Source organism: Polypterus senegalus, chromosome 12 (assembly GCF_016835505.1).
Source record: "Polypterus senegalus isolate Bchr_013 chromosome 12, ASM1683550v1, whole genome shotgun sequence".
Taxonomy (NCBI): domain Eukaryota; kingdom Metazoa; phylum Chordata; class Cladistia; order Polypteriformes; family Polypteridae; genus Polypterus; species Polypterus senegalus.
In genome coordinates, this window is record NC_053165.1 from 74989979 (window position 1) to 75014776 (window position 24798).

Genomic DNA, 24798 nt, shown 5'->3' on the forward strand with positions numbered 1-24798 from the left:
ATTGATACTGTGCACAGCTTCGCTTTTCTCTTGATTTGCTGTATGATTCATTTTCTATGCTGTCAGTTTTGAGACACTCCATGGCTAACATTCCTAACTTTCTAAGGGGAAATAACTATCAGCTTTGAGCCTCTGCACTAAAACTATCAAATGTAAGCAGACTGGCAATGGCTGAGATGGGCACAGCACCAGAGCACTGTATCTCTCGGCTTTGGGTTCAAGGTGTTGTACTAACACATCCAGACTTGGACATATGGACGTCATTCCATTTTTACCAAGAATAAACCTGCTGTGCACTGTCATTATGTCAAGAGTGTCCGACGAAAATGGCCCCCCCTCTGTTGTCACCTCCTTTTTCATGTTGCACTGCTTTCCCTGGCACCACACGGTTCATCAGGGTTGTGACTTGGGTAAGCAGTATGACAGGCCCCCTAAAATGTAGTCTAATTTGAAATGGCACTGCTGCTGTCATCACTTTCACTGCAGGTCCTCGCAGCCTGTCAGCACACATGGCTCAGGCATCAAGCAGACAGATCATGCTCTGGATGTAGCCAGTGTCGGGCACAACTGTCCTACATGGGTGAGACAATGGAAGGCCAGGTAAAGAATGACCGCCCATCCAGATGCAGTATGTAGAAATGTAAGGGCTGTCTTCAGGCTGACTGCCATTCCAACAAGAACTGGGCGAACAACCACTCAAATCCATCACACAACGTTAAAAAACACACACCACGTCAATTGAGCGATGCCTACCAACCAGTCCAGCCAAGGAAGGGATGTCTATAAAATGAGGGTACGTGCCAAGCAATCAGAAAAGGCACTGAAGCCAAGGGGGGGTCCAAGTCTTGTGGCCACATTACCACTTCGATTTCAAAATCTGGGATGGTCCAATGTCATGACAGAGTCATCCTAATCTGGGTGCCACACAGTTAGCACACTCACCAAAATGTACCGGCGCTTAACAAGATGGCCACCTTATTACATCCAAACAGAGCAGAATTCATTTGTTATACCGTTTCCCACATAGTCTCGTACAACGTCTTCTCTCTATTTCCCCCCTTGGCTGGCTGAGCCATTTCAAGATTTGGTGGGTTAGAAAAGGAAAGCCGAGTTGATTCCTGGACAAAGTGAATTCATGGCCGGGTGTTTTGGAGTGATGGGTGGGTGTCTTGGGCGACACAGTGGCACAGTGGGTAGCACTGCCACCTCGCAGTTAGGAGACCCGTCTGGGTTCACTTCCCAGGTCCTCCCTGTGTGGAGTTTGCATGTTCTCACCGTGTCTGTGTGGGTTTCCTCCCACAGTCCAAAGACATGCAGGTTAGGTGGATTGGTGATTCTAAATTGTCCCGTGTGTGTGTGTGTGTGTGTGTGCGCGCCTTGTGGTGGGCTGATGCCCTGCCCGGGGTTTGTTTCCTACCTTACGCCCTGTGTTGGTTGGGATTGGCTCCAGCAGACCCCTGTGACCCTGTAGTTAGGATATAGCAGGTTGAATAATGGGTGGAGGTATGAGTGGGTGCCTCATGTGGCTCACTCCCTTCGCTCGACTCTCTACGGAGGCAGCCCATCTCACTTTGTTCATGTCAAGCTGCTATAAGAGTGTTGGTGTCCCTGAACGTGCGCCTTGAAAACCTTTTGCCTCCTGCCACTGGGAGCCCACTCTGTTCCCTTTGACTGTTACTTCACAAAAACGGAAGCTGCGAGGTCAGAAGTTTACAATACCTCCATTAGACAGACGTTTGTGAATAGCTTGGCAAGCCAAGGCCAGACGTACTTACAAGAGATGAGTCCTGGCAGGAGTCAATGTGAGGGGAATTTTAATGTCGGCACCATGGCAAGTCTCACCTGTGCCCAATGTTAAGACCCCGTGCATGAGTTCCTCAGCCCCCTGGGTTTGTCCAAGGGAGCCCAGCTAAGGTATGTACAAACAATCTACGTGTAGGTGTCCATTCGCTTTTATGACCCCTCCACACCCCATCCTCCCATTTATTTTTTTTTCTTCCTACAAATTTCAACACACCATTAACTGCAGAAAATTAACGGCAAACATTTTTGGTGTTCAAAGTCTGTCCCCGGGGCTTCAAGACTTTGCCACTGTGAAAGCGCTCAACACTTTGACCAGAGAACTGCGACTGGCACGCTCAAGTGAACTCCAATTAGGATGCGGTCACTTGTGTATGCATTTAGGGAGTGGGGGTGACAGGGGCACTGAAAGTGACAGTAGTCCTGAGGCAGAGCACATACCTATGTGGCCTGGCCCACCGCACTCTGCCCTCGCTCCAGACTCGGAAGGGCCCACAAGTAGATTCTGTATGTCTAGAAATTCAGCGGGGTCCGCTTCTCACCACATAAGGTTCAAACCATCTTTGTACGTTATTCATAATTTTGTCACAGTTAGATTCTTCTTTGTTTACTGTTAAATTTCAAATGTGAACACTGTGAAAAATCAAGCAAAATGCCCCCTTTTATTGGCTAACTAAAAAGATTACAATATGTTAGCTTTCGAGGCAACTCAGGTCCCTTCTTCAGGCGAGAAGGAATCTCGAGCAGTCTAAACTAAACAATGGCTTAGCTCGAGGATCCAAACGAGCACCCTGACTATTCCTGCTGTTACAGAAGTGGAACTCATTTTGTGACCCCTGTTACTTTTTAGGGCGGCACAGTGGCGCAGTGGGTAGCGCTGCTGGGTTCACTTCCCGGGTCCTCACTGTGTGGAGTTTGCATGTTCTCCCCGTGTTTGCGTGGGTTTCCTCCCACAGTCCAAAGACATGCAGGTTAGGTGCATTGGTGATTCTAAATTGTCCCGTGTGTGTGTGCCCTGCAGTGGGCTGGCACCCTGCCCGGGGATTTGTTTCCTGCCTTACGTCTTGTACATCCGGCAGACCCCCATGACCCTGTAGTTAGGATATAGCGGGATGGATGGATGTTACTTTTTACATTTAGATGGATTTACTTAGCCGACTCCTTTATCCAAAGTGACTTCCAACATTAATCTGGGGAACTGCTTGTGAAGTAGTGTGACAGGACAAGGGGCCAGAATTGACCACCAGATGAAGAGCTCAGAGCAAAACACATGCAAGTTACAAAGGCTAAGAGTCAACATCAGTACTCCCAGATGGGATGGGATTGGGTGGAGGGCATCAGGGGGGGTTTATTCACAGCCGTGTGCAGAACAGGAAAAAAATGCCAACAGGCCTATTGAGGGGCAGCAAGTCGTGAGAGTGACCAGTAGGTCTGTGATGCCCTTAGATGTCCGTGGACTCACACGCACAAACATACACACACACATTAGAACACTCTAGACGAGGACAGGCCATTCAGCCTAACAAAGCTCACCAGTCCTGTCCACTTATTTCTTCCAAGAAAACATCAAGTCGAGTTTTGAAAGTCCCTAAGGTCTTACTGTCTGTCACACTACTTGGTCTCTTATTCTAAGTGTCTATCGTTCTTTATGTAAAGAAAAACTTCCTAATGTTTGTGTGAAATTTCCCCTTCACCTGTTTCCAACTGTGTCCCCGTGTTCTCATTTTAAAGTCACTGTCATGATTCACTGTACTAATTCCTTTCATCATTTTAAACAGTTCAGTCAGGACTCCTCCTCTTCATCATCAATGTAAAGGCTCGGCTCTTTTTTACTTTTTCCTCATAGCTCATCCCTGTAGCCCTCAATCAGCCTTGTCGCTCTTCTCTGGACTTTCTCCAGTGCTGTTATGTCTTTATGGAGGCCCAAACTGCACCCAGGACTCCAGAGGAGGCCTCACCAGTGTGTTATAAAGCCTGAGCAGAACCTCCTGTGACTTGTACTGCACACATATATAACCTGACACTGTCAGCCTTCTTAATGGCCTCTGAACACTGTCTGTCAGTCCACTACTACTACTCCGAAGTCCTTCTCATAAGGTGGACTCTCGATATTCTGACCACCTATTGTGTTTTCACACCTCACATTTTTACTTCCTACTTACTACACACTCAATGGCTGTGTCTGCCTGGCACCAAGAGGCCTTGGTAAGCAAGTCATTACACCTCATTTGTGATGGGGACCGCCGCTTACAACTGTTCCCCACGTACAAGGAATCCCCAGCGGGTACAGGTCATCGGTTTACCTGCTGGCACAGCACCTAAAAGACAACTGAAGGTGACTGTAGAAGAAGTAAAAAGTTGCAACAAGGTTTCCATACACAATGATCGAGTCTCGAGGGACAAGAACGCATGGCCGGCACGTCCACCTGGTCCTGTCTTCCCCCACCAGTGTCCTGCCAGAACCCAACTCCATTTTCCCCATAGGATCAATGCTTCACAATCTGCAGTATTCCTGAGAAACAACGAGAATGGACTGTTACTTACCATCTACTAGCAGCAGGAAACGTGCACATGCCAATGACGGGACGTGGGCTGACCTGCTAACAGACCTGTCAACTGTGAGTGATGATTTAAAAAATTGAAGTCTGTACCCGAGTCTCACAAAGACCAAAGTGTGTTGCTTTATTAAGTGGATTAAGTGACGTCACACCTGCTGTATGCAGACCACTGATTGCTTGTATTCAAAGTACAGATGTAAAGACAAAGTTTTATTTTTATATTTACGTCCTCGATTGCACTGGAGGTGTGCTGGCTCCCATGGACACATAACTAATTGGTGACGTCATCTTACTGAAGAGCAAGGCGTCGGGGACACTGCTCGACTCAAACTTTAAAATCATTTTAGAAAAGACTTGCCGTCACTCAGTAAAGGATACCACTTTCTGAAAACGTCAGGTTGTCCTCATGACTGTCACTTTAGTTTTACCCCTGTAAGAAGGTTGGCCCAATCGCTGGACCCTTGTTGGATTTTTCTCCTGAAGAGCCGTGCACATCGGTCCCATTATATGTCACCATTCTCAAGGTGGATGCCATTTTGTGCCTGTGCAATGCTCCATCCATCCGTCCATCCATTCCCCAAACCCTTGTTCTTAAGGAGCTGCTGGCCATCAGTCGTCTCCTTCAGCTAATTGCCAGCGATGTTCGCCAGCATGCTACTGATTGTCACTTTCAAGGTCCCAAGTACCTTCATTTGTATTTTTTTGTGTGTTGAGGTTTACACACCTGTCAGCAGAATGTGCGATGGAAGAACACACAGAGGACACTCTATGAGAGAAGGTTTAAAATTAGCAATGTCTGGGGGACACTCTGGCTGTGCTGTAAGTGACATGCATTTGTGCCATCTTCACCACCAACACTACCCCTACTTTGTGGATATCCGGGAGGGTCAGAGCCAACCGGCCGAAGGTGCAGTGATGGATCTGCCTGCCCCACTCTTTCCATCAGCATCATGTTGCCCCTACAGTGTTGTGCGATAGATAGATAGATAGATAGATAGATAGATAGATAGATAGATAGGAAAGGCACTATATGATTGATAGATAGATAGATAGACAGATAGATAGATAGATAGATAGATAGATGTGAAAGGCACTATATGATAGATAGATCTGCCACAGATGTCAAACTGTCCAGCTCCGTGCCTACAATAGAGCCTGCCTTCCTCACCAGTTTGTCCAGGTGTGAGGCGTCCCTTCTTCTTTATGCTGCCTCCCCAGCACACCACCGCGTAGAAGAGGGCGCTCACCACAACCGTCTGATAGAACATCTGCAGCATCTTATTGCAGATGTTGAAGGATGTCAGCCTTCTAATGAAGTATAGTCGGCTCTGTCCTCTCTTACACAGAGCATCAGTATTGGCAGTCCAGTCCAATTTATCATCCAGCTGCACTCCCAGGTATTTATAGTTCTGTACCCTCTGCACAGTCACCTCTGATGATCACGGGGTCCATGAGGGGCCTGGGTCTCCTAAAATCTATCACCAGCTCCTTGGTTTTGTTGGTGTTCAGTTGTAGGTGGTTTGAGTCACATCATTTAACAAAGTCCTTGGTTAGCTTCCTATACTCCTCCTCTTGCTCACTCCTGATGCAGCCCAGGATAGCAGTGTCGTCAGCGAACTTTTGCACGTGGCAGGACTCCGAGTTGTATTGGAAGTCCGATGTATGTTGGCTGAACAGGACCGGAGAATGTCCAGTCCCCTGCGGCACTCCTGTGCTGCTGACCACAATGTCAGACCTGCAGTTCCCGAGATGCACATACTGAGGTCTGTCTGTAAGATAGTCCACGATCCATGGCACCAGGTATGAATCTACTCCCATCTCTGTCAGCTTGTCCCTAAGGAGCAGAGGTTGGATGGTGTTGAAGGATCTAGTGAAGTCCACAAACAATTGTTACAGCACCACTGCCTCTGTCCAAGTGGGATAGGGATCATTAGTAGGTGAAATGGCTGGGTCCATCTGAACACCTAATCTTGAGTGGTCTCTCCATGACTGACTGGAGCGAAAGTATCAGCAGCATTTCAAATGTGGTGCTCCCTCGGAGGTCTACATGTATTCCCATGTTCCATGTATCCAAAGTGACTTACAAACCTCAGCAACCTACAACAGTCTTAAAGGCTGCTTGCTCTGAGGCACAAAGTGTGACAGTTCTGAGTGGGCACAGCGTGTTGTTTAGATGCTACGGGACAAATGCAGAGCAGGTTAAATTAACCAAAGCTCTGGCAGAGAAAAGTGGACAAGGGACAACCTATCACACGGGGCACCACACATCTGCCTGCGCTGCCCTTTCTGTTGGCATCACGTTGCCCCTACAGGGACACAAACACAGACAGACAAAAGAGGACAGCAGACATTGTCATTTTTTCGATAATTTAATAACTTACTTCTTTTTAAAAAAAGAGTGTAAAAGATACAGATTTCTCTTCCCCAAGATAGATCTGAACAATATTTAAAATGATGTCAGATGTAACAAACTTGCTGTTTAGTGTACTTGTTTCAGTGAAGCTCTTTTTCCCTCATTTTATTGTTTTTTTTTTCTTTTTTTTTCTGTTAATTAAAACAAAGCCCACAGCAAAGCTGCTTGAGGAGGAAAAAACAATTTGAGAAAAAGGGAACCAAAAAAACAAAAACCAAAAAAAAAAATGAAAAAGAACCCTTGCATGAAATGTACAGCTTTTAGAACTGGAAAATACTCTTGAAATTTACACACATGCTTGTAAATCTGCAAAGAAGTGCGTCCTGGTAAGGAAACCGAACGGGAGAGCAGCGCAGGGGGGTCCGGCGTCTGTCCTCCTCCTCCTGGGGACGCTCCGACGGAGACGGTGAGCTCAGCTTCTCCACACCTCTCTCTTCTTTATGTGCAGCAAATCGTATAAATAGACATTTGTTTTGTTTCTTGTTCCTCTTTAACTTAATTTTTAAATAACATGAAGCCTAAAGTACAAAAGAAAGTGTAACAAAGCCCAGGATTCGCCTTTACTGCCTCAGTTCTGCCTTAAACCATGCGATAAAAAGCCACTACGGAATCATCGGTGTACTCCAATAGTTTGCTGACTTCAGGGAGGGACGGAAAAGACAACGAAATTCAAGATGTAAAAAAAAAAAATATATATATTCATATATATATATTTATATATATAACTACAATTTTTTTGTTTGGATTTTTCCCCTTTTTTTGCAAATGCTTCCTTATTAATTCTTTAACAATATTACAATTTCAATTGTTTCATTTTGTAAAAGTCTTGTGTTCTTCTTGATTAATAAAAAATATCTGATTCTTTAAAGGTCAATTTTACACTGTACACAAGATACATTTTGTTTGTTTGTTTGTTTTCTTGTCGTTTTTACGAATACAGGCTCGCCGTATCTACAAGGGTCACCTGACGCCCTCACCCACCTGTCGCTACCCCCAAGTCAGCTAAGCGCAAAGCCTCAGTGCTCGTCAAGCGTCGACATTTTGGATTTGTTTGTTTGTTTGTTTTATTAAGTTTTGTTTGTTTTTTTGCAAAAGTGGAAGAACGTCACTGTGTGGCGGTGGGCGAGGCCGCTGGGCCCACCCGGCCAGGGCCAGCCCCACAGCTAATCACTCGAGCGGAGCTGCTCTTCCCTCCCTAAGCGTGGCGCTGCCACCGCCTCCTCCTACCTGCGGGAGGCAGCGGGTGGCGCAGCCGAAAATGTGGATGGACCTGTGTCTCGTCCAGTTCCCAATCACAGATACCTTCGTCTTAACAGGTTCACTGTTGAAATCTGTTTCAGACGTGACACGCCCCAATGTAATGAAGCACGTCCCATTAAAAGTCAGAGGCGACATGCCCACCCTATGGCCTGGTTCCATTGCACATCTCTGACCAGCACTGCCCACCCAGGTTTCTGCCCCACTGCCTCATCGCTCACTTGGAGATGGCTGTGCCGTTCTTCCCGTCTTTGCCTCGCTCATTACACACGTTAGAAAGAGAAGTCCTCTGCAATCTTGTAAACAGAGAGGGGAGACGTATCGAGTACGAGTCTCTCACAAAGAAGGGTCTGGAAGGCCGGGGGCCCCGTCCCGTTGCTGCTAGAGCATGTTCAGGATGGCGTTGTACATCTGTGTCAGGACAACAAAGTGGACCGGCAGGCAGGAGCGGCGGTCCTGGGATGCTGGGCTGCAGGTGAGCCAGGAGAGGGCGTTGTACTGCTCCAGCACAAACCTGCAAAAACAAGATGGGAGGCGTCAGTTAATGTGCAGAACACTCCGGAAATCCAATGCCGCCGCCGTCGTCGTCTGCTTTCCTTCATCGCTGTCACCTTAGCAGAACCTAAAAGCAAACGTCTCTCAGGTGGGGAGATCAAGCAGAAACCATCTTTTTGGAGTGTAACGGGAGTGTGGGCAAGGGCTATGCGTACACCCCTCTGGTGCCGTCATCGTGCCCGAGCCCTTCATCACACTACAAGGGTTTGAGTCGGGCAGCACGTCACAGCTGTGTAGGGAATCACGGATTACATGACCCTGTCACAGCTGTACGGCGCGCCTCACTGTCACGGCCCCGACACCGCCGGTGGCTTTACAGAGGTCTCTTTCCAGGATGGTGGCTTCAGCTGTAGTGTCCTTTTCTCAAGCCTGTCATCGTAAGACACACACGAGATATCAGACGTACCTTACAGCCACGCGGGGCTGGGCGCTCACTATTTCATAACACGAGCAACTTCAGGTAACGGCAGACCTGTCTGAGTGCAGTGAGCGAGTCGTGAATGGGCGCCACGCTACATGACAGGTAAGACCACGCATGACATCTGCAAATTCGCTAGCAGGACGCTGGACTAACACTCGCTTGTCAAATGGGACCCAGGACTACTCTGAAAACAGCAGGAGGCAGACAGGTCGCTTGGTCTGGCCTGAGGATGAGGGCGGCTGGCGCTGTTGGCAATGATGTTGGCATCAAAGTCGCCCAGTGTTGTGAACTGGCTGGGTCCATCTGAACGCCCAATCTTGAGTGGTCTCTCCACAGCCATCAGCAGCAATTCAAATGTGGCGCTCCCTCTGGGGTCTGCATGCATTCCCATGTTCCATGTATCCAAAGTGACTTACAAACCTCAGCAACCTACAACAGTCTTAAAGGCTGCTTGCTCTGAGGCACAAAGTGTGACAGTTCTGAGTGGGCACAGCGTGTTGTTTAGCTGCTACGGGACAAATGCAGAGCAGGTTAAATTAACCAAAGCTCTGGCAGAGAAAAGTGGACAAGGGACAACCTATCACACGGGGCACCACACAAGGGTGAAGACCAATAAATTATTCCTATCACAAACAGAAGTCAGGAGCCCCCCCCCATTATGTTGTGGCAGCTCACCTTAACACCTCTGAGGTAATCTTGGAGTCCAGGGGATGTGACGTCCTTTGGGAATTCTTATTTGCAGCAAGTTCGTCCATATGAGCAATCGAGATATGGTGGTGTAGTGAGGCCTAAAGGACAAAAGAGAGGAAGGAGCTGTGAGAGGAGGCTCAGAGGCAGCACGGCAGGGGGCACAACTCACTAACTGCCCCCCTTGTCGTCTTGGGTTTGCAGAGCTCTCCAGACAGTGATGGAATTAACTGACCATATGTGACTGACCTGACCCCCATGACAAGGGACAATGGTGGAGCACTTGTGACCCAGACATTGGCTTACCTTGAGGAACAGGGGACACTGATATTGAGCCTGTGGGCAGGATGCCCAAAACCACTGGGGAAGGTCTTCAGCTTTGGCAGTGGACACATAGTAACCAAGAGCCAGCGGCTGCTGCTTCAGTTCTTCTGGGGCCTCCCGGGATAGAAGCCGCTCACCTTGACCCTGGAGGCGAGATACAGAGTCGGCGTAAAAGACAAGCAACAAATGGCAGCTCTGAGGTGACCCTGCAACTCTGAGAGTTCAAACAGGAACCTGGAGGTCACCGAACAACTCTGCACCAAGGACTCGGAGGCCCCATGCCGCGTGGCGTAACAAGTGTTTACAGATGCCGGCATATTCTGTGTACGGTCCATAACAAGACGGAGAATTAGCGCAATTAACACGGCAGCCATCAAAGTGCGCTAATCAGTGGCAGCACACACAGGTAAAGGTGAACCTTCATGACCCCACGCAGTAATGATCACACTTGGCGAGTTCTGTAAATCGAGCATTACAAGTGCAATTACCAGTTCTCTGTTAATGGCTAACGTCATCCCTGCGGCTCAGGCTGCTCTGCCTCAGGTAATGGACACTGTGTGCGCGTGTGTGTGTGTGTGTGTGTGTGTGTGTGCGCAGCTCCCCCTCAGACAGATTCATGACCTCATGGCCTGGCGTCTGACAATCTCATTACGACATTCAGTCAGGTCAATGCTGTGAAGGTGGGCACCACACCATCAACACGGACACAGAAGGGCACCACCTGGTGGTCAACAACGCACTGAACCCAACAAGCTGGCACTTCAGCTACCTGTGCTGGTGCAGTATCATTACTGTAAACCCTTCATCAGGATAGCTCAGATGATGTGTCAGCCCAGTTTTCAAATAGAAAGACAAAAAAATCTGAATACCGTATCTACTCGCGGATAAGTCGAGGCTTGATTTTACTGTACAACTTCTGGTATTTTATAAGGTTGGTCGTATAAGTCGAATGTGGAAAACTCACGCTATTGGTCCACGAGATTACGATATGCCAACGCCCGCCCGTCCACTTGAGAGAGTAACCACGGAGCACACAGCCTTTTTTTTCTATGTGGGTGTGGCAATGCACTGTATTAGCGTGTGCTCCTAACCTCTCTCTCTCTCTCTATTGTGCCTACGTGACCACACGGTAATACCCAAACTATTCCGAAGCAACATTTGCACTAATTTGTGCTTTTTTTTTTTATCTCACACCCTCATACACCTTTATTGTAAGAGCATCCCTTGTCTATAATGGAGCGTTCAATCAGAAGAAAATATGAAGCAGGTTTTAAATTGGTAATTGTGCTGCTGCAACAAAGTTTGATGCGTCTGAGAAACTGATGTTAGATTGAAGGAGGCAAGAAGATGTGTAAAAAAAAAAAAAACAACAACAACAACAAAAGTGTCGCATTTTTGAACGGCATATAAGTCGGGGTCTGATTTTATGATCGATTTTTTGGGTTTCAAGACCAACTTATATGTGAGTATATACAGTAAATCTTCTTATATAATACGCTACCGTGGCTGTTCATTTGTCTGTCCAGGGTTTTTTAATCACCTGTAGCTCGCAAACCGTTAGACCTGTTGACCTGAAATTTAGTACACATACACTACGCGACGTCTGCTGTCCGCTTTCAGGGTGATGATTGATCTTCCTTTTTATTTTATTGTAGAATCAACTCTCAGCAGCAGGGTGGCGCATGCGTACGGGCGCCGTTCTCCTCCCTACCACCTTCGCCATCACCTCCCCTACCTCTTCATATCTTAAGTCATTCTTGAGGCAGAATGAAGACTTAAGTGCCAGCTTAAGTGAAAAATTAAAGATAACGGACTAAGTAATTGCAACACAAACACTGACTTAATCAGTTTTAATGTGAAAAGATGCCGATGAAAGAAGAGAAGCAGCGGGCCGCTAAGGAGGAGACAAGAAGAGCTGCTCAGGAAGAAGCAGGCGCATCAACCTCTGAGCAAACGAATGATAAACAGAGACAGAGAAAGAGGAGGAACACTAGGAATGCTCAAGTCAAGTGGATTCACTGCACGTTAACGTCACAGCAGTGCGCCGTTACTGGTTACTAAATGTCTGGGAACAGGGAATGGTCTGAATTCACACAAGTGGAGGCCGACGAGATCATCGCTTGGTTTCTGAATGGAGGTCTTAAACTGCCAGACAACACTTCAACAGCCCCAGTTCAGGGCCCTTACCCAGGCCATGCTGAACTCTCCGGACCGTTAGCTCGACTCGTTTCACACAATGACCCCCCCGTACGTAGCCCAGTGAGTGAGTGGACACGGCCAACGGGCCGCCAAAACAAGACAACCGAAAACGTGGGATCCAAAACTTCAGTACAACTCGCCCCAGATGTTTAGTTCTTCTGAAAAAGGACGCGTGGAACGAGTCGCCTGTGCACTTACCCGGCTCTGCTGGAAGTGGCAACCCCCACCAATCCCAGAAGGAGACCCTGGGGATGGGACAGGGGAGGAGTTGGGAGAAGGATGCAGGTTCCTGGTGATCAGCATCATTTCACTTTCAATGTAGTTCTCCAGTTCGTCGGGAAAAGGGAGGTAAAACATGTCATCTGATGGAGACAGAACAGCAGCGCCTATTAATGAGAGAGGGCTTCAGTAGCAGCTGGCTCACAGCAAAACATCCCAAACCACCCTGATACCATCCTGAGCGCCCCCTGACATGGCACACTTGTGTTGGATGACCTGCTGGACTGGAGGTGAGGCCTTGTCGCATTTCAACTGGCATTCACCGAGGATGAGGGGGAGACGAGTTTGTAGCCTCTCTTCATCAGGCACATGGAGAGGTGCAACAGAGCTTCATCCACAAACTCTAAAAGAGCAGCCCCTCACCGTCTGCCTTGGTCACTAACCCTAACCCTAACCCTAACCCTAACCCTGATTATTCTCATGTCGAGTTACACGTGGAGAGGCAGGAGAACTTTCTAAATTAAAAACTAACTTTCCGCCTTACAATTTGTAGCTAATTTAAAAAGCAGAAAATGGCTGTGGTACTGAGATAATGGACCCCGGAGTCGCTGAGCCCGTCACTCTTAACGACTGCAGCTGCCGTAGTGGCCTTGAGGCTGCCCAGGTGAAGGCGGGTGTACATCAGACGGGTGTCAGGCATTTGGTCAAGCTGAACAGAAGTGCAGTGCATTCTGGGAAAGCACAATTTAGACTGTCCAGCTTTGGATTCCCTTTGAGCTTGTGATATAATAATTCTGTGTGTTGAGAGACAAGCTCAGCGCTGTTTGCCAGCCAATGACGAGCGGCCTGACTGTGCTGGGGTCTACCGTATGATGATGTGAAAGAAGAGTGAACTGCCAGCAAGCTGCTGAGGGTTACTCGCTGACAGGGCCGATCTGCTCTCACGGCAGGTTATTCATCCGGGCATCTGCCATAAGATGGTGCAGTAAGCTGACTGAGGACAACTTCCAGGTTCTTAGGAACGCCTCGTCTATCTGACAAGTTAAAAAACAAATAGCGGAATAAAACAAAATGCTTAAGGAAATGATATTATGCTTTTTGATTACGTAAGGGGAAGGAGGAGGAAGAAGAATTCTAAAAAGCCAGTTGAAAAATGGAACTTTGCTCTTCTGCCTTGCAGTGTAGAATCTGCGACTGAATAAAAATCCAATTGATTGAACTTGTCCCGTCTTCCTCGGGGGGTTTCCAGGTCTTGGGCCCACCTTCTTGATTGTCCCAATGTGTTTCAGAGTACGACATTAGTCAGACAAATCTCACAGACACAGGAGCTCGTCAGAGACTGCCATGTTACGCTGGACGACTGGCCAACATTACCTAAGTGAACGCTACGCCTGGCAGCAACTTGAGGTATTGTGTACAGTGATGCTGGCCTAAAATCGGCTGCCACTTCTACCTGCTAACCTGTCACCAGCTTAACGTGCACACTAAGCATTTGAGATGACACCATGCCAGTGTAGGCCACTCACCGCCTTTCTGCCAGCCTAAACACAGGCACCTGAGTGTAGGCCCAGCCCAGAGACCCGACTGCCTGGCCTCACACATTCACAACATCGACACGTTGGCACAAACGAATGTACGTCTTTAAACGGTAAAACAAGATTAGTGGATCCAAGTGCTTGTGACACACACTCAGATTTGTGCCCAGAACAAAGGGCACTTTATCAGATTTACCAACTGAACAAAAATAAAAAAGGCACATCATAATTTACATCGTATGCCAGTGATGCCCAGCCACATCTTAGTGATATCAGTGTGTGGTGGACGTCTACCAGTTTTCCAGAATGTTCTGCAGCTGAGCTTAGAACACTTGGCTCCTCTCATGAGATTTCGGATTTTCACAAAAATGTAAAAAGACCACTGCGCCTGCTCTTGAGGGTCTACGGGGCACTGGTCCAAACGTGAAACTGACCGGATTTGTACATTTGAAGAGGCAATGTCAGCCATTTCAGAAAAGATGTGTTCTGCATTTCAGACAACAAAAGGAGATTAGAAGCCCAGATTCATGGCTCCATTTTCTCTAGACATGTTCTTCTTCACTTCACGTCTGCAGGGTGGAGTCTTCAGATGAGTAAGAAGTGGTGCCAAACCACACACGTGTATGAAGCTGGTCAGCAACAACATGGCCGCCGGCGCCACCCTTCTTCTTAACAGTAACAGTCGGATGTTAATCGCTCGTATAGAATGACATCCAGAGAATACTCGTGCGGTCAACGGCAACTGCAGCAATCACGAAACGAGCGAGGCAGGAAATCAAGTCAAGCCGCAGTGCGTTTAAAACAACGGAATTAAAACATTTTTTTTTGCTTTTATTGTTTTTCAGAACACAATATAAATGCCGTCTCAATCCTTCACAATGGGAATACTCGGGCCGTTTCTACTTCACCTCTCACTTCTGGGCCGTGGCCCTGTGCGTGACACCCTAACCCGGAAGAGCAGGCCCTTGTGTTTTCACCATTTCTCATGGCACGTAACCCTTTACCAATGCCAAAGATATCTCTAGAAAGCGATGCCCTGTGCCACCTTGAACTGTTGATGACGTCTCAGGCCCTGGCGAGAATCCTTCAATGCTACCCTAAAGTAAAGACGGCCTTGTGTGCTGCGGGAAACACATGGAGAGCAACATCAGACTCGGGGTGTCGGGGGGGCTCGGTGGTCTCTCGCTGTACTGGCTGGATCTTGGACTGAACTGGGCTTTAATGTTTCTGGTTTGTCCATGTAAAAATGGTGCAGCCAACCCTGAGGATCTCGAAATGTCTGCACTTCACGGTCCTTGGGCTTTCCTTGGCAGATTTCTTCTGGAGCCCCTGGCTGGATTGAACTTTAATAGCAGACATTTAAAAACACAAAACCTAAAAGGCCTTTTATTAGCTCAGGCCACACAGTAAAGGCTAATTACGACATCTTGTAAATGAAGCCATGGCTCTGAGCTATTGAGCTCGACTGAGTGCTTAAAAATTAACATTTAAAGTGATTTAAGAAAATTGAATTTCGCACCTGTGAGGCAGGCGTCACCGGTGTAAAGTGACCTTCAACGTTCTGCCTTGTGCCGGCACAATTCTGGTGCCCAAAGCCACACTGGCAGCACGCCAGCCACTTCAGAACCTTCGCCAACCCCACTCAAGACCCAATGCTAACAGCCCACATAGCAAAGCAAATGTACCCACTCACCAGGGTTATCTTCGCTGGTGTAGGTCTCCGACGTGGTGGCAGAGGTTGGGAAGACCAGGATGTGAGTGCACGATGCGTCTTGTGGTGTGTTCAGCTGGGAGGTTTGCAAGTTGAGAGCCGTACTGCGGCCAAACACAGAGCCCATCGTCACAGCGTCTAGAGAGGAAGGGAGAAACAAGGAAGAGAGCTTGCAGATTAAACGAATGCACACACCTTGGAGGAGTCCTGGGGGGAGCTGGCAGTGGCCACTAGAGGCCGCTATCGGCATTTCCGCCCTGTGTTTTCAAATTTAAAAGCCTTGTTTATTTTTTGGGACTAAGGGGCTCTGCCCACTCCTCGGTTCGCTTGCCAACCCCCGGGTAGGTGCTATGAGCTACTTACTTCATGGCTCTGCTGCATGAGTTATGAGGATACGGATGTACAATTTGAACAGATTGTTACTTTCATGGGAATTGTTACATATGCCTGAGGTGGGCTGGCACCCTGCCTGGGGTTTGTTCCTGCCTTGTGCCCTGTGCTGGCTAGGATAGGCTCCAGCAGACCCCCCGTGACCCTGTTGTTAAGATATAGCGGATTGGACAATGACTGACTGACTGTTACATACGCATAATAGAACTAACTATTTTACATTACAGCGAGTAGTTAACCTTATTAAAAAATAGTAAAACATAATTATTTGAAAAAAAAAATTGTTTCATGTTGCACTAAAGGTATTTGTTGCATTATATGATTTCATTCTGTTTATCTTTGAAATTAACATGCAAATACTGTTTACAGTTTTACTGTTAAACTTCAGTAAAATGACATTTGGAATTAACTTTTCGTTAATATCACATTGAATTTTGATTCTGTGTTTGGCCTTTCATTTTGACAACGTATAACTGCCCGTGAGTGAATTTCGTTTCTTTCTCTCTAATAAATAAAATAACTTTTGTTTGTCCCTGTGATTTGTTAATTGTCATAGTAAAAGCTCTTCTAATGGGAAACGGTAAACGTTTTAATACGAATGGCATATCACAATCTCCTGTGGTGTCTCATGTCATTAGTGAAGATGGACTACATTACCTTTCTTGTTGGCTGTTAAAACTGTACATGTCAGAATTGTTTGACCGATTTTCAATCCAGCTAATCCTGTCCTATTGCACAGCCCATTACTCAGACATCAATTACACAGTAACATTACGATACGTCCTTCTGTCAACAGTAATTCGGCCGATGGAAGACCAACATTTAATATGAATGGCATATCAAGATCTCCTTTGGTGTCTAATGTTATCCCCTGAAGATGTATTACATTACCTTTATTAGATACGTCCTTACAGTAATCCGGCCGGTGGAAGACTGTACGGTGTTAACGGTTGTAGATATTCTTTGTGATATTGTAAGTTGATGGTTCATCTTCTGCACCATCATCACCAGCTGTTTCAGCAGAGTCTGTTGATACGCATTTAACCAATTTGCCGTGTAAACGATCGACAATTTTCACGTTAATTCGTTTGACTTCATTGTTTCTCTGTGCTAGGCTTGCCTGTGTACTCGTTTGTTCTGTTGATAACCCTTCAGGATGTAATTCCTCAATAAGATTTGGACATCATAAGTCTACTTGAATTGGTAGCTTAAAGTGAGGAAAACAAAAATGTATAAGAGCTAAGAGCACAGGAACTGAGTGTGTCTGTCAAAATCATTCACACGAATGAGAGGAGAGAGTGCTGTGGGTGTGGCTTAATATGGTGGAGAGGAGGGCGGGACTTGAAAAAAATCTCGTGGCCAGAGTCTCAAGATTTTCTTTTATAATAGAGAGATAGCTTTGTTCTGGAAAGATGAACGCTAAAAAGTCAGATGCAATGAGTAGTTCTTTACATATGGGGAAAATAAATAAATAAATAAACTGGTTGTGTTTATAGAAAGTGAAGGCGTCTGAAATGGACGTTGTTCCTTCATCATAAGATTTTCTGGGTCTGATGTCTAACACTCACAGAGCTCAAAAGAGATCTTTCTCTCTGTAGGGGCAGGAGTTACAGCAATCCAGCAGAAGTGCATTTTGGATAGACTTCAGCAGGACTACGCAGCATGTTGTCCTCCACGGCCGGGCAGCTCCACTGACAGACAGTTTAGTTAAAAAAAGTCTGCTTGGACACCCACAGCCACCTGTCATTTTGGTTTTTGTTACACAAAAGGCGTGTTATGTCATCAAACTACGATGTACAAACACGTGCCATTAAACGGGCCTGAACTATAAATGTCAGAACGTACAAGAAAAAGGCCTGGAGCCTCCATTGAAAGACCTCGTCTTAGGACTGCGAGCAAACCGAACTCCAGACGTTATATCTGTACAGATAAATGCAATGGCAGCGTGTCACGTAGTGCTCTGTTAAATTTGAAAAAGACCACCCAGAACTGGTGCACTAGCACAGCGCTGGCTCGTGCAAGTCAGTAGACGGGCAGCCATGCCCAGCGCCAACTGAGATGTGAGTATGGATGGATGAAGGCACGGAGGCAAACGGGATGCTTGAACGCACAAATTAAGCAGAGGACGCAGTTGCCGTTGTTGTATAAAAATTAGCAGACATTCAGCGACATTCAGGTGTGAAAACATGAAAGCGAAGACCCAAAGCTAAGGGGACTTGACAAGAAACAGCAAACTCGAGTGACAAATATGCCATCGGCGCTCCACTCTTTTCTCCATGTTAAGCCTCAGTGCTTCACCTCCTTTCCCTTTCCTCCATTTTAAGCGACTACTTACCTGGCATTACCACGAAGGACCCCTGGGGCTCCATTGCCACAAGGCAGGCACTCAGAATGGAAGGCGAGTCGCTGGGGGAGATCCCACATATCCGACACGTTTCCTTCAGCTGCCGTGTAATGGACTGCAGAGAACTTTCCCCCAGAAGAATGCTCCAGTCTGGAAAGTCAACAAGGAGAGAGAGGCCTGAGTCTGAGCCGAGCTCATTCAATTGGCAGGCTGGCACGAGAGGACCATCAACATGCCCGCCACCTACCTTTTAGCTCGCCATGGCCTAAGCGACCTAGTCGGCCAATTACCACTCGCCAGGGCAGTGATGTCATTTGGATAATGCCAACGCACCAGTCCCACACCTTCTGCAGGCCCATTTTCCGAGCAGACACCTTGGTCCTACGTGCCCTGTAACACAAGTCATCAGTTTAACCGTCTGTAGTCCTCCTTCTGGTTGTAAAAAGTGAAACCCACCTCACGTACCTGTTCGGGATGTCAATGTTGATGACACATGTCTCTAGCAGCTCGCCATGCTGATCCGTACAGGATGCCAGGAGCCAGCGCTGGTCATGGGACAGGCAGTAACCCACAAACAGCACGCCAAAGTGCTGCATGGCCTCCCCGGCTGCTTCTCCCAATTCTGGTTGCTTGTTGCGCATCGGGCTTAGGACAAAAGGTGGGGAGTACAATGGCAGTGGGCAGGGGTGCTGCTGGAACAAACAGGGCGAGAGAGAGATGGGCATATTTAATAAAACGTATTACTATTATGAACATCAAAGTGCAATGGAGACTCACTTGGGGAGGCAGGGACCACGCTGGGTGGCACTGCAGCCTCTATGCTAGTGATCCGTGAAACCTGAGGAAAGGCAAGCAGGGCCAGCCTCAGAGCAGCGGTGACGGGGGGGAAGGGGGGCATATTAATGGCATGACCATTCTATAGTCATCTCTGACCCCTCCAGCCTGACTCCCCCACCAGTCAGGAGAGCAATAACAGGCCTGATTGCCAAAGAACAGCCTGAGAGTGAGCCACCACAAGCCAGAGCTGAAGAGTGCAAAGTGGTCCCAGAGTGGCACCGTCTCGTGTCTCGTACCCACTCCTTCTGTTTAGCCCAAACTTCAATCCTTCACGCTGCTCCCCTCTTGGTGGACCACTCAAGATCAGTCCCTACCAGGGCCACACTTTTCTACGGCTGCTCAGGGGACAAAAACATTGTGGGGGGTGGATAGGCAAGACTGGCATTTAGTGTAAAAGGTAAGGCGCCTGAAGAGATATGGCACGCAGGGGGCATTCGACCAGGCTAAGCTTGACTCAAGATGTTACAACACTGATGGCAGACAGCACATGCCACAAGGATGTCAATTTTGGATGTGGCCACTGTTGGTGCGAGTGCTCCAATGGTAAACCACAGTGGGCTTTGTGCAAGGACCCCTCAATTCAGCTACAGTCATGGTATAAGGAAGTACACCCCATGGAAACTGCTGGCATGTCATCACACAGAAGATCTTCAGGCAAACTGTGCCCACAGATAAAGGTGGTCTACTTGAACAAATGGCACACGACATAATGCCAGTCTGGGGCCTGATTGACCAGTTAGGGAGGCTACAGCATGCACAGTCATGTGAAAAAGTAAGTGCACCCCATGGAAATGCTCAACTTTGTCATCACACTTGACAGACCAGGCAAACATCGTCTACAGGTAGAGGTGGTCTTCTTGAACAAATGACATGTCAGACTGGCATGGCGTACTCATTGTCATCATCTTGAGGAACAAAAATGCAGATTTGTCACATGGAAAAGGTAAGTCCACCCCCCGCCATTTATCAGATCAGAGTGAGGTGTTCTAGATGAGGTGCCAATGAGGAGATGCTGCTTAGGGAGTCTGCAGGTGGGCCTGGCAGACATCGAGGGTCTGGCGTTCTCTTTGCTACTAACGTTTGTGGTGTCTTCATGCCGAGATCCCTCAGAATGAAGTCTGCCAAGGGGTTTCAAAAGATGGCCAAATGATCTGAAATCAATCAGTCCACCATCTGCGAGTGGCACAGATCTTAAACACCTGCTCATTGGTGCAGCACTGACTGGCGGCCCGAGAGCTGACCGTCTGATACTAACTGAAATCTCCAAGAACCCCAGAATGTCATCACGAGATCTGCAGAGAACTCTGACAACAGCTGCTGTCAAAGTGCAGTCATCTGCCATCAGAACGAGATGGCATCAATGTGACCTGCATGTGAGGTGTGCCAGGAAAAGAGCATCTGAGCAAGACGACAGCAGAGCACGGGGTATCTAGGTAAAGATTGGGCCCGTCTGGAAAGATGAAGGAATCAATGACAGGGTTGTTTGGCTACAGGCACAGTAGACATGTTTGCAGATGGCACCTCAGAAGAAGAACCTCATGGCAAATGTCAAGCATGGAGGTGGACGCTTTGGGGTTGGTCTGGGCAGCCTGCGGTCATCGAGTCAACTCTGAATTCCGAGTCATATCAAACGCTCACAATAAAGAAGAAGAAGTGAGGGCTTGAAGAGTGGCCGAGGCACAGGCCGGGTTTGAATCCCATTAAAATGTGGTGGTGGGATTTGGAACGGGCAGGACAAGCAGTTGACCCCCAAACACCTTACAACTGAAGGAGAAATGTCATCAAGTCAATGTCAGAGATTGGTGGGCAGGTCTTCACAAAGCCTATAAGAAGGTACTCCTGCTAAAGAGGGCATCGCCAGCTTAATGAGCCCAAGGGTGGTCTTTCCTGTTCCCCAGCACACCCCTCATCTGCTGATATTTTTGTTGAATAAATGACTGAAGTGTCAAGTTAGATCACCTCTATCTGCAGGCACCGACTGTTGGCATGATCTGATCTGTGCTGTGCCAGTTCAAGTCCACATGGGGTGCACTTACTTTTTCATACGACTCCATTTCCATTCTAATAAAGTCTCGATATGGCGGTTGCGGTTAGTGCAAGCGTTAGCGTGCAGTGCCATGTTATTATGCAGGTGACACCTCCAACTCCCCCTGGCGGCGATTCCAGCAGCCCCTCTTCCTACTTCCCACCCAACGACTGTCAGTAAGGTGACCTGCTCACAGAAAGCCGTACTGTAAGGACTCACCTCTGGGTTCTTCAGAATGTTCTCAATGGTAGACGCAGGCCCAAAGCCCGTCAGGGACTTGATATGCGTCTGCACGGGAAGCAGTCGGCGGCACTGAGAGTACACTGAGAATGCCAGGGAGCGCAGCTGCTGGATATAGTGCATGTGGTCGTCCTTCACGGGCTGCAGCAGATACTGGCACGGCACCACCTAGACAAACACAGGTCACGAGAGGTTATCCACGTGAACTTACCCAAGTGCCCCCCATGAAGGGCGCCCTCACCCCACTCACCTGCAACACCAGTGCCGGCCGCAGGGCCTCCGGCAGACTCTGCAGGACGTCCGTGTAGCAGCGGAGAAGTCCGAGCAGCCAGACGCTGCCGGGCTCGGCCTCCTCTTCCTCTGCGGAGCACAGGAACGGGTCCACCACATAAACCACAATGGCTGGCGGGTGAGCGTGGCTATCGGCAGAATCTGCTTCTGTGGGGATTCCGATTCGTTCCCTCTCAGCCGAACTGCGGAAGAAGAACCGATGGAGAGGAGCATATCACTGGGCGTTTAACACAGCCAGTCACCTTTGTGCTATGGGCCTGTTAACTGTTAGGTTCAATCCGCTAAGAGGACTCGAGCTGACGTCCTTTGTGACGAGCCAGCCATTCACGTTCTGAAGCCAAGGTGTCCATCACAGGGAGCGGAGAATGCGGAGTGGTGACACGAGAACAACAGACGAGACAAACTCTCCAGTCCTGTTCAGCTGTGGCTTTGTGAGGCTGTGGGTTCGAGTGGCTGTGCTGCTGACCCTGAGCAAGTCACTTCACCTGCAGAAGGAAAAGAAACGGAGCCCATGCCATCCCAAATGGCGTAAGGCTCCTCCGTTTCACACACTGTCTGTGGCTTTGTGCGTGAAATTCACGAGTTTCCATCTGATGCTGTGTGGCCTCGGACAGTCGGGAATACCATGTGAACGGTCAACAAACTCGGAGTTACAATTCGGAACAAACAAAGCCAGCAGAATCGTGACCTTAAAACACACAATCCGGTCAACTAGACACGCTGCTTCTTTGGTCGAAATGCCTTGGACACAAGTTCAATACAATCGATTTATTTGGCTTTTTAATTCTATAAGAAAATGCCACTTATCGATATTACTTTTTATTTTGGGCAGCACGGTGGCGCAGTGGGTAGCGCTTCTGGGTTCACTTCCCGGGTCCTCCCCGTGTCTGCGTGGCTTTCCTCCCACAGTCCAGAGACATAAAGGTTAGGCACATTGGCGGTCCTAAATTGTGCTTGGTGGGTGTGTGTGTGTGTGCCCTGCCTGGGGATTTCTTGCTGCCCGTGACCCTGAGTTAGGAAATAGCGAGTTGGACACCGACTGACTGACTGACTGACTCTTTAATTTTGTTATTACAGACCAAATAACAAATCAACATCACATTTTTCTGAATCCACTGAAGTGGGAAGGTGGAATGTCACAAGTCGGAGCTCCGAACAGTCTGAGAGCGTGCCAACGTAGCACTAGCTGAGAACGGGACTTCAAGTCAACTTCAATGTTGATGTTCGATGTTCAGCTGACACCTCTCATCTCCTTTACTCGGCCGCGACGCTCTCCTCTGTGCCGTCATTTTGCAATACGGAGAGCACGTCACAAACGCTTAACCTCCGTGGACTTGGCGGCACACATCAGGGTCGCTCTCGGACCCCTCAGTCACATCCCCCACATAACCCCTCCAGTCTGTGTTGCCATCTCACATTTCTACATTTGCTTCCATCAAATCTGTAAGTTCGCTATGCCCACACACCGGAGCAGGCCAGATTCTTTTCGGCTCGTGTCTACTTGTTAAACAGAGCAGCACTGACCCCTGGTGGAAGCCACTTGTACCGCACGCCGATTTCGCTCTCTACATAATGGCTTGAGGCCGTGTTGTGCCCACCTACATGCCCGGTCCTTTTTATTTCTTGCGCCACTTTAATGTCCGCTAATTCTAGGCCTTAGGAATGTCCTAGGCGTGCAGATTTTCTTCTGCTGCACTCATCTAAGACTCATCAGAGGAGACGAGGATGACATGTAAAGAACAGAGCTGTACAGCAGTGGCACTGCCCGCTGAGAGAGCCACCGAGTGTGACATGCCAGTGAAAGATGTTTAAACACCTGCTGCTGTCGACATGACGTCCATGCGAGACACATGGCACCCAGACGCTCATACACGCCATTTTACTGGTCTGCCATGTTTGTCCTCGACTGTGTGCGTTGAGTACAACATCAGAGCAGAAACACACTGGTGCCCATCGAAGGTCTGGCGGATGTCAGGGCGCGTCGAGTGAAGGCCACCAGAACCCTGTGTTACCATCTCCGTGCCCACTTTAATACACTTTTGGGTGAATCTCATGCAGAATTTTCTGGAATAATAGAAACTTTTCTGAGAATCTGGCATTGGGTGAGCAGTTAGGATTCTGCCATTTTCTGTGTGCACATTTAATGAGCTTCTCCCCGTTTTAAATCTGCGCCATTTCTATTAGCGTTTGACAGGTTGTCGATACCACGTGACCGACGGCCCCCCAGGGTGTGATATCACACGCCTCTCTCTGTTTAAGGTGGTGCCACACTCGCTGCTAGCATCCAGGTTTCCGGATTGACAAAGCAAACAGTCAGAAGAGACCACCTGCTTATTGGTCTACATGCATGTGTCCCCAACATCTCCCTGACATGAACACCTTGAATCAGGCAGTCATCGCTTATCAGGGGTCCCTGCTGCCCTGTAAACACAATAAGGATGAATGGGGGATTCATTTCAAGCAACTCAATCTGAAAAAATAAAATTCTCATTTACAAAACATGGGGGTCATCAAGACAATCATGACTTACTTTTCTTGCCCTTCTTGAGGAGGAGGAGGAGGAGGAGGAGGAGGAGCTGTGGTGGCAGCGGCGGCTGCTGGTGCTGCTGGTGTTGAGTTTTGTCCGTTTTCTGCCTCTGGAGCCGCAACGCTGCCAGCCGTGGAGTTTCCTTGGGTGCGTTCTGCCCCATTCTGCCCCTGGCTGCCGCCCACCACGGGTAAGGATGGCTGGGATGCACCACTGGCCGTGGAAACAGGAGTGACTGTGGATCCTACCGTCGTACCGGCAGCTCCTGCAGAAGGAGGAGGTGGAGGAGGAGGAGGAGGAGGAGGAAGTAGGCCTGATGAGGCTTGGTTGGCGGCAGCCACAGGCTGTGGTTTTGGAGGTAGAAGAAGACTGCTGTCTAACGAGAGGGTGGCAAGCTGAGGGGCTGAAAGAGAAGAATCGAGTTGGCAATATAAATGACGAGCCGAGGACCAGCGTGGCATAAG

The 24798-nt window shown here is 48.3% G+C and overlaps 1 protein-coding gene across 6 annotated transcripts in view; it reads right to left on the reverse strand.

Moving 5' to 3' along the window:
* Window positions 1-7540: 7540 nt before the first annotated feature.
* The window catches only part of LOC120541053 (mediator of RNA polymerase II transcription subunit 13-like), a 154315-nt gene continuing 137057 nt past the window's right edge, over window positions 7541-24798 (reverse strand). For 3 of the 6 annotated variants that reach the window (XM_039772320.1, XM_039772318.1, XM_039772321.1), the window contains exons 21-31: window positions 24338-24737; window positions 21767-21989; window positions 21496-21684; window positions 18879-19105; window positions 18661-18803; window positions 18405-18563; window positions 15662-15817; window positions 12413-12600; window positions 9998-10159; window positions 9680-9792; window positions 7541-8542 (exon numbers count right to left, since the gene is read on the reverse strand). In XM_039772320.1, coding sequence (XP_039628254.1) covers window positions 8410-8542; window positions 9680-9792; window positions 9998-10159; window positions 12413-12600; window positions 15662-15817; window positions 18405-18563; window positions 18661-18803; window positions 18879-19105; window positions 21496-21684; window positions 21767-21989; window positions 24338-24737 — 2093 coding nt within the window. In that variant the 3' untranslated portion in view covers window positions 7541-8409. The remainder of the gene's footprint in view (window positions 8543-9679; window positions 9793-9997; window positions 10160-12412; window positions 12601-15661; window positions 15818-18404; window positions 18564-18660; window positions 18804-18878; window positions 19106-21495; window positions 21685-21766; window positions 21990-24337; window positions 24738-24798) is intronic. The other 3 variants (XM_039772323.1, XM_039772319.1, XM_039772322.1) reach the window with 2 other exon arrangements.